This window comes from Balearica regulorum, chromosome 2 (assembly GCF_011004875.1).
Source record: "Balearica regulorum gibbericeps isolate bBalReg1 chromosome 2, bBalReg1.pri, whole genome shotgun sequence".
In the NCBI taxonomy this organism is placed as follows: domain Eukaryota; kingdom Metazoa; phylum Chordata; class Aves; order Gruiformes; family Gruidae; genus Balearica; species Balearica regulorum.
Window position 1 is genome coordinate 54,728,081 of NC_046185.1, and position 10,645 is coordinate 54,738,725.

The following is a 10,645-nucleotide window of genomic DNA, read 5'->3' on the forward strand; positions in this document are numbered from 1 at the left end:
CCAGGTTTTTTGTGTTGGTTTTTTTTTTTTTTTTTTTTTAAGAAGTCTTGACTGACTTAGAGGGTACTTTGTTAAGAACTTTAACATTTTTAACAGTTAACTTTAACATTTTTAGACAGTTACGAAAATCAGGTTGACTGATGTCACTTTAAATCATCCGTTGCTATTTGTAAATCTGTGGTTTTACATCTGAAGCAACCTCTTTATTCTAACGGAGCTGAAAACAATTATTTGGTCACGTAGATTCCGAAGCTTAGTAAACACGTTTTAAGGAAGAAGCCATTTTTACCTGAAGATGTTCAATGTTTCAGTGTTTTGTTAACAATAATGTACAGCTGTTTTACAGGTAGGCATCTGAGTGTTTCTGGGAGAATCATTTAGAAGTAAAGATCTAAATATAAATGAAAATATTTTATAATAATAAAAAGATAAAAAGATAATCGGGAAGCTTGTTATGTCTCTATCAAACGCTAATTCTATAAAATTTTGTATTTTATAAAAAGCTTTCTTCCCAACTGTGAGAATAAACTAGCTCTGAGCCTTTTTTTTTAATTTCTTCACACACTTCAATATTAATAATCAAACCTAGCTCTTTGGGAGGGAAGATTAATATGATCAGTAAACTGCTTGAACTACTTGATGTCTTTTGCTAAACTGAGTACTATCATAACAGTCTTCAAAAAGCAATTACAGTCACTGACTATCTTATGGTTAAGCTTAACGACAAAAATCTTTACTAGCCAAGGTGCAATAAATTACATCTGAAACTGCAAGGAAGTTAGAGGAAATAATTGTGACAGTGTCAGCAAGAAATATCTAATTATTTAGATTAAAATTATTTAGATGAATATTTGAAGTGTCAAATGGCAATCTGTATAACAGGGATCATAATATTCAATGCCCTAGATTTAGACTAGAACAATTAATGTGGCTGTGATTAATATACCTCTAACAGACAGATGTAGGGAATAAACACAGAAGGGAAAACAGAAAAATCCAAACTGGAAGAAGAACCATTCTCCAGAAAAAGGAAGTAAATGTAAAGCCAGTTACCTTTCCATGAGTACTCCAGAAGAACAGCAATGCACAGATTTTCAGCAGCTAAAGACATGAGAGCTTGAAAGCCAGCAGCAAGAATATGCAATGTTTCCAGAGACAGGAAAAAGTGAATACCATTAGATTAAAGATAAATGCAGCCATTAGAGTTTCAATACATTAGTCTATTCATTTTTCTTAATTAATCCGATAAACTTCATAGTAGTCTAGGGCTGAGATTTACAAACATGGATAAATTTTAGATAAGAGTCCAGGAGAAACAGCTGTATAGTTTGGGGGTTTTTGTTTGTTTGTTTTTTGAATATCACAAAGATGAGTCCACCTCAGGACTTCTCAGCATGTAAAGAGATCCCAAAAGCCCCACTTCCATTTAGGGAATCTCTCTAGCTGATTACATCACTGCCCTCACAATATCTGAATGCCTCACACCCATTAATGATTATCTTCCAACAGTCCCATAAAAAATAGATGGGAGTAAAAATTACAGAGAAGCTGAACCCAAAGCAAAAAACAACCAATAAGAATCAAAGACAGATAAATTTAGGAGGTCTAAATACAAGACCACATGATTCACCTAAAACATTAATACGTACACAACTGTGCAAAAATCAGTGGAGCCAAAGTAATTGCTGCTCCCACCTGGTGCACATCTGTAGACAGCCAGTCCCTCCACTGGGACAGACGAATGAGTCACAGTCCAAAATTCAGAGCCTTTAGATCACACAGGAATTCTTTTATACAGCAAGGAGTTCAGTCCAGTCAAGTCCCTTCGCTAATGACTCTGGATCTAGCAGAGACACTGTGAAACACAGGAAGAGACTTTAAAGGACCTCACATGCAACCACTGACTCATGACATGGACAAGGCCATAGCATTCTGCACCATGCTAAAGACTCATAGGATAGGTTGGGAGTCTGCCACAAGTAAAATTCTCATCTTCAAACCTTTTCTGTTCTACCAGCACGACACCACATTTGTTAGACTAAAAAATAGTATTTTTGCATGTGTCTTGCTCTTTTCTATAAAAAGTGTTTTAAGAACTTGATCACACCACAGCTTATTGGGGTGTGTAACTTCACACAAGTCATCAAAGTAGGTGAATGCTCAAGTCTTCAAAGAACTTAAAAGGAGAGAAGCAAAGAAGCATTTATTACCCATGGCAAAACTGCTAGCCAGTGAGCTAAGGAGAAGAAAAGTCAGCTTTAAAATAAATGAAGACATTTCCAAACTTGCAAGAAAATACTATTTCATTACAGTCCTCAATAAATTCAGTCGTAACATTTTGATAAATGTAAACAACCTAAATATTAAACTCTATGCTTAATTTAATGCTCAAAATAAAAGAAAACAAAGATATGTAAAATGTAAATTTCAGAACCATCATTTTAACATGCTACTAAACAGCTTAGATTGTTCAAGAACTGAGAATGGGAAACTATACCGAGTTACACCAATATAAAATACAAACAGTAAATACACAATGCAGTTTCCTAACTTGTCCTATAGAGTCAAAAGGATAAGGATTTCATCATGCATGCCTAAAAATAAAACAATTTAACAAATAAATGGAAGATAAATATATGAATTTTAAATTACATTTCAAAATATCAAGCTTGTTACAAAAGAAAGGATTTAAAACAGTGGAGTATCAAAACTTTAAATTAGTGTAGCAAGATTCAGAGAGCATAGTCCATGTCCAATTGAATCTATAATTGGACATCCCTACTCTAGCAGAATGTATCACATCCATCAAATCATGGCTCCCCTCTGACTGCATTTAATCCATCCTTGGAACAATGGGAGATCTACAAGAAAGTCACACAACTGGAAAAAAGTTAATTACTGAAGTGAAAAATTAAACCTATATTTCATATTGAAAACATTTACTAATGCTCTTAAAATGGGCAATTGTTAACTTTAATTAAAACATTTCACTCTAAGATACCTCTATTTATGATGGCAGTTATGACATTTTCGAGTAGGAATTTCTGATGCAATTCAGGGGTTTTTTGCAGACTGAATGGCAAAACTCTAGCATAAGAAAACCTGCCTGTCGCACAATTTAAAAACTGTAGGTTTTAATTGATACTATGTGTATAGCTGTACATAACTGTTAGTCCAGTAAACAAGCCCAGTTATCTTCAGACATCTAACTCATCTGAAATACAAAAGGGTATAGCTGCTCCTTCCTACCTCCCAAGTAGACAGTTGAACTCTTTTCCCGTCTTTGATTTAAGATCAAGAATTCCAGAAACAAAGTTAGAATATATTTACTTTAAAAAATGTCAAGTCTCTCCAATAGAAGCATTCGATGAGATCTTACTGCTTTTCAGTACAGTGCTGAAAAGTTAAAGATTGAAATCTTATACCAGCATTACAAACTTTATGTCTCAAAATCCTGGTTTAAGCTCTATTTTAGACTTTAGGAGCAAGAATACAGTGGCCATGATTGCTATAAATCTTACTGGAAAATCTGCATGAATTAGTAAAATATGACTGGGTAAAATAACAAAATCAATAATAGCTCTAATATAAGACATTTCTTAAAAAGAAAATATTCAAATACTGTTACTTCAGATGAGGATAACACATTTTTGTTGAAAGTAAAGCACAGGAAACTATGAGAAATATTAGAAGAGATTTCCAGGGAAGAATTTTCCACTGAAAGAAGACAGTTCTTGACAAAGAAGTCTGCAGCCTCAGCTACACAGCTGAAGAACTACATTTAAAACTCCTTAATCTGAAGTACCAAATGGAAATGTAAAAGTACCTATGATTTTTATATTCAGGCCTTCAAACAGATCCATATTTACATCTGGAAAGAAATCAAAATCAATCATTCTAAAAAACTTCAAGTTTACCAGAGAAGCCTAAACTAGAAAGACAGGGGGGGAAAAAAAAAAATCTTAATGTGAGATCAGTCTAGCTGACATCATCTAATGAAATACAGAATCCAGCCCTATGCTTTGGATTTATATTATTTGCAATAACTAAAAAGATTGTTTGATGATTTTTATGCACTAAGTGATCTAAAATAGACCTAAGTAAGTATGAAGTGAATATTGTCTACTTCTAATATTTGTAAACATTAACATTTGTTGCAAAAATAATTTTTTTCATCATTTTGGGGTTACAGTTTCATCCCTCAGTGAATTAAATATCTATTGTCTTCTATAACTATTCTTTTCTCCTTAACCTAAGCAATTTGTTGCAGGATTGTTGCATGAGAGGCAAACAGGATCAGAATAATTTAAATAATAAAAAAGAAAGAAAACAAAACCCCTCACAACTTCAAACCCCAAATTCTGTTCTCCTGAAGATTCAAAAATGAAGCACACACATCTCCCTCTTCAAAATCCCACAAGTCTACCACCAGTGGTTGTTGCAAAGAAGTTATGTCTAGCCCTTTCTGTCGCCCGCCTGCTTCTGACAAACACTTTGCAACAAGTGCCGTGTTTCATCACGTTGTATTTAATGTGATACCAAAGTTGGGCAAGTCCTGCTCCAATCGTTCTAACTACGTGCTCCTGCCACTTACCTCGGATCAAATCTAATTAATTGGTTCGACAAGGTAGGTCAACTTAAAACTAACTCACTGGAGCACTGAATTGCTCTGTCATAGAAACTCACTCGACTGGTTTAGCCTAAAGCCACAAAAGCCATTAAATCTGAGGCAAAAGAGACAGAGGAAACAGGTGCAAGAGGTAACAGGACGAGAGGAAAGGAGAACGGGATTACCCCTTTTAGCAACAATTTGCAGTTTTACTATAGCAAGCGAAACAGAAAGCTGCTGTCTTAGGAGGCAGCTCCACAATAGCCAAAGTCGACCTAAACTGGGGCTGCGCTTCCACTGCCCCTAGCACTAAGGAAACAACGTGCGGCTGCCAAGAAAGTTATAAAAAAAATGCCTCAGAACGGCTATTAGTTTTCAAGTTCTTCAGCTCTCCATGAAGTGGTTCACTGAGACACTGCACGTGTGCTACTGCAGGCAAAAGAACGACAGTAAATTGCAGCAACCAAAACTTTGGTTGTCTTAAATCACCATGGATCTGATCCCTTGACCTCATTTAGCTTTTCTCTTAACTTGCAAACAGGGAAACATCTTATGATTTAACTGTGCCTTGGACATAAAGCCTACTGCCTTGGTGCATTACTTCTCTTTTTTTGTTATCACCTAGGATAGACAAATAGGTTTGAGTTAAAAAGAGTACTAAGCCTGCTTTAAGAACACTGAGAATAGACAGCCTTTGGATCCAAGCCAACAACCATTCATTTGTTAACAATATAGCACATACTATCCAGCATACTAAAGAGTAATGAGAATATTAGCTCTAAAATAGTTCTATGCATACTAAATTATACCTGGAGAAATAGGTGAAATTCTTTACAGCTTTGCTTGAACCTCTCCACCCTGAAACACCTTCAAAAAGGAAGAATTCAACAAGAATAAAAGACCGTAACTTAGGAACGAGATTTGTCCAGACGAGACAAGCTTTAAGGGGGAGACTATATAAGACAAAGCGAGCTGTCACTCATTTCACAAAAGTTGAAATGAGAAGGTTCTGCTCCTTCCCCTTCCCTGTTTACCCTCATCCCTGGTCCTGCCTGAATACTTTCATCACTTACCTTGCATTGACACAGAAGTTCACCAGACACCTCGGTGAGCAGGAAGAAGACTCACCCTTTCAGTAGAAATAAACTCTACCATACAAAGTCTAATTTGCTATGGTTTTAGAAGACTGTATTCTCAAAAACCAAGTTTTATAGCAGAAGAGAAACAAACAAAAACCAATGCTTACATTTTTTAAATAAACATAGAGAAACATTCCATTGTAAACTATCTTTCCATACAGAAGAAGCCACTTTCTATTCACTTTATATCTTTGCAAAGTAATCAGATCAAATCCTACTGCCACACATTCCGTAGTGTCCTAAGCAGATGTCATCAAAACTTCAGTTACGTTCCAACAGTAAATGGGGAAATGATAATGGGCTTATTTGGGATACAAAGATGATGGATCCCTGGGCGTAAAGAAAAAAAGTGTTAAATGCTGCTTAGATATAGACAGTGAGTGTAATTAGGTATTTCTAGCATAATAGAGCTACATGAACAGATACTTCATGGCTTTCACATCCAGGAAAAAGAAATCTATCCACTGACTCTAAATGTCGGAGACTAAGGTAATGAAACAAATTTCTTTAATGACAGTTCTGAAAACTCTACTCTGTAAACTGCGATTACGCTGATGACGAGCACAAAACATGCATAAATCATCCACGGATAACTTCCCTTGAACAGGAACTCCTGCCTGAAGCTACACAGGATTTTGTGTCAGTACCATTTCCAATTTCTGGAGTAGAAAGAAGTGGGTTTGTGATCTCAGAGCGGAGTTCTACCATACTAACTCCTCTTGTCTGAGCCATCTGCAATGCCACTACAGTGGTTTGCTCCTGTAAGCACTGCTTGTGGTACCCTTGGCCCTGAAAAAATGGATCTTGATTAGTGAAGAATGAAAACTTAAGAGTATTTTTGTCTTTTAAACTATTCTAAAGATTGAGCTTCCCTGCATCCAAGTTACTTGCATATACAGATTACTCTATAAATAGGCCACTGGGAGGAGGTCAGAAAACTACAAATGTACAAATGAGGGGTTTGGTTATTGTTTTTAACAGATAGGGTTTGCAACAGAAAATATGTTTTTCTGAAACAGAAGAGTGCTTTTATGCTTTGGTGGGAAAAGTTGAAATGATCATTTTTCGTAACTCTCATGATTTTATGATTCCTTAAAGATGATCTATATTCAATGCACTATATCCATTAATTTATTTTACTTGTGCATTAAAATGCAGCTTTAAATCTATTTATATGCACAATATCTAATATGCAGTTACTGTCTTATATACTTATTCAAAATGGCTCAGTATTATTAAAAAGAAAATACATGTGGAATTTCCATTCAGTAAGAATTGCAATTTCTTGTTAGTACCGCTCATTTTACAAGCTTGTGGGTTTTTTTACTAGCTTTCAAGTACTAGCTTTGAAGTACTACAGACTTTAAAAAAACACGTACATATACCTTGGAAGGAATCAGATACAGGTATCCAGAAGTTCTGCTTTGGCCACTCTTTTTCATATCCATATACTGAGCAGGTGAGATGTGGTACAACTTTATTCATATGGTCTACATGTTTTTCAAGTTTATCTATAAAAAGTTAGATGCTTGGCTGCAGATTATTTAAAAAACAAAAGTCTCTATTTTAAAGAGCTCTAGTGCTGTTCATATTGGAACAAGTTCATCAAGTTTCAGAGTTCTATAAATATCTAAAGGAGCAGGGCCTGCAAATAAAAAAAAAATACAAAAGAATAGTGGAGAGAAATAAATTGAAAATCATATTAATATTTTATAAATCACTATTTTTAGCTGTTCTATTATTGATTTCTTAAAAATCATTCCTGAGAAAAGATGTCTTGACTCTTATGACACATACTTAACAAAATCTATTCATGGAAATCCTCCATCTGTTCTGAAATGAGTAAGAATGTTATTATAATTGTTTTAGATCTATATGGAGACAAATGACAGACCAACTCCTGTAATAGAATTTTTAATGAAACATGCACATTTCTGGCTGATTAGGCATACTACTGTGATCTACGGACCAACTGTTTGAAAAAGATGAAAATTCTTTAGGTCTGTCTTTACCTTCTAGGTAGAATTATCCTACTCTGTACCAATCTGCAAGCATTCACAATCAGAAAAGTTGTATGTTCTTAGCGGTAGACGTATTTTGTTTCAGAAATGCTTTGTCTCTTCTGTAAGAAAGAGATATTCTAAACTGATAAAAGACTTAATAATAGATAATCTGTCCCTAAAAATATACTCTAAGCTTAGGGTTGACTTTCTGGTATCATCTGACATTTTATTCTGTATCTCACCCAACTCTATTAATTTAAATATCCTTACTGGAATCATCAAGACTATATCTAAATTAGAAAACTGGGGCCTGATCTTCAAAAGAACTCCAATTTGGGTACCTAAATAGCAAGATTTTGAGGAGTATTTAATATTCTGTAGCTTACAAATAGAAGCTAAACTCAAATTTTTGCTACTGAAATCAGCATGAGGCATTTTCTTTCATGTAACAACCTTTAAAACTCTGATCTCCACGTATAAACCTTTTTAAAAGCTTAAAGCAGAAAAATGAAAACACAAGTACTCAACTGTGAATTGCTTCAGTTTCTACTGTTTGTTTAAATATTGATAAGAAGGGTGTGTAGAAGAGGGGATGGGAAGTGGAAAAGGGCTGGAAGGTTTTTTTTTGCCCTGAACTTATACAGGTTCCAAGCTGAGTTCTGCCAAATAACCAGCAGCACACTCACAGGTAACACAACTTGGATCAGAAATTAATCTGATACCAGCATTCAAAATGTGTTCTCTTTGTTCCTTTTTCTCTTTACAAAAACCCCACACTATTTTTAAAAACACGCCGTTAAGATCACAAAGTAGCAAAGTTCTTATTTCAAATATTTCTTTGCACTCTTAGTCTTTTAAAGCATGGAGCTTTTTAACTGGTTAAATGGTTATACTTCCTTAGTATTTAGACTTTTTTGCAACCGAGAGTTTAGTTTAGCGTCTCAACTGGTGTTTACCTTACAGACCCATTTGGGTCACCAGAAGAACCTCATTTCACATCAACTCACATGTTGTTGCATTATATACATGTAAGCCCTTGTCTCACAAACACCTATTTGTATACTTCACTCCAACACACAAGAGAGCTCCGCTGAAGCCACTTGGTCACCTAACAACCTAACACAGACAGATGTTCAGTATAAGCCAAAAAGAGTAACTGAGTTTTTGCTATCCTATGTATGTTAAAGACATAACTGTCTCCAATTTCACAAATCATAGATAGAGAAGTGTATGTTTAGGACTAATTCCACGCATGATAGCTTTGCTACTTAATTCTGAGAAAAACAATTAATATATAATATTATTTTACTCATCTACATTTCTACAGCATTCTGACATTCCTGCATACACACCAATTAGCTAATTTGTCTGCTGTTGGAAACCTTGTTAGGAATATTAGGCTAGTCTGGCCCCAATAAAGTCAAGATCTAAATTCCCATTAATTGGACAGAACCTCATCCACGGTCTCATAAGCTCTGAAAGAAGTTGCCATCCTTGTAAATGCAAAAATAAAAATTTGCCCATTCCTCAATCAACAGAGCTCGTAGCTTACAGTTGATCATGCTGGAAAACCTCTGTGGTTGGAGCTGACATACATCTGCTTCTGTACATGGCGTCTTCTGGCACGGACAGGAGAGAGCTGGGAGCTGTAGCGTCTTAAGACGCGGACAGATTTACCTGAACTTCACATACAGACCCCCATAACATATAAGCTAACATTCCTTCAGAATGTACACAATGAACAGGATTACTTTAGAACACATTAACAATAACATACAGCTAAGGTTAATTCCACATTTCCCTTCTGAAACCTTTTCCAAAACTTTAAGCTTAAGTATTCTAGGCCTTTTCCCCGTCTTGAACAAAAACAATTGGGAAGGGAAGAAAAAATTATCTATTGGCTCTCGAAAAAAGAAAAGTAAGTTCATACCCTTAGAATGGACAGTGGTAGTAGAAACTGTGAATAAAATTCTCAACTTCACAAAAATAACCGAGCCTTTGCCTTCTCGATCAATATTGTCATTGCGGGTCTCAGGAACATACAGCTGTCCTCTGACTCTTAAGCAGCTAAAAATTAGTAAGAGGCTGAGGCCCCTTTCAAAACCATTGACATGGGAGCAATTCCTTTGGTTTCACCGAATTTGTTCCTATGACAGACTGTTAAGACTAAGTCTCATGTAAGGTGTTTACACCTGTCCAAACAACATGCAACAATAACATTTGTTCCTGCCTCTGCACACTTTTGTATTAGAGTATGTACAATATCAATCTGTCCCAATTTTAAAAAGCTACAAACATCATGCGACCCTTATAGCTGTAACCTCGTATAACTCTTAGAGCTGTAAGCTTTAACAGCAGAAATTACTCTGATGTAAAACACAATGTTATCACACTTTCAGTTGCATGTCTTTTAATGCAAGCCTGTTTTTCTATAACAATTGCAAATCCACAGCCTGACTGCTTGTGCTCAAATGTCAGAGGGCAATTTTCTTTAACTGTAAGTCTTGAGCTCTGTCTTAAGCGTCTACTGTCCCAGTGAGCTCCATTTTCATTTATTACTTTCCAAAAAAACCCCAATGAGGCTCTTCTTGAGAGGTTATCCCTCAGTTTCAAGGCAGAATTAACTATATTCAAACCATTCCTAACAGATGTTTGTCTAACCCATTCTTGAATATCACCACTACTGGAGATTGCAGTGTCTCCCCAGGCATTCTGTTCCAATAATTCATTATTTAACCATTTAGAAGTTTTTTCTAATGTCTAATGTAAATGTTCTCTGCTGTAATTTAAGCTCATTACTTCTTGTACTCTTCATAAGAGAGATCTACAGAAAATTTACTTTCTTCATCTTTTACACTTTTGAACTCTTATCACAACAGATGTTTTGTATGGTC

At 35.4% G+C, this 10,645-nt stretch overlaps 1 protein-coding gene across 1 annotated transcript in view; it reads right to left on the minus strand.

The window, feature by feature from the left end:
- The window catches only part of AKAIN1 (A-kinase anchor inhibitor 1), a 31,775-nt gene extending 21,193 nt beyond the window's left edge, over positions 1 to 10,582 (minus strand). The window contains exons 1-2 of the mRNA XM_075744397.1: positions 7,134 to 10,582; positions 1,054 to 6,537 (exon numbers count right to left, since the gene is read on the minus strand). Coding sequence (XP_075600512.1) covers positions 1,054 to 1,111 — 58 coding nt within the window. The 5' untranslated portion in view covers positions 1,112 to 6,537; positions 7,134 to 10,582. The remainder of the gene's footprint in view (positions 1 to 1,053; positions 6,538 to 7,133) is intronic.
- Between the last annotated feature and the right edge of the window lie 63 nt (positions 10,583 to 10,645).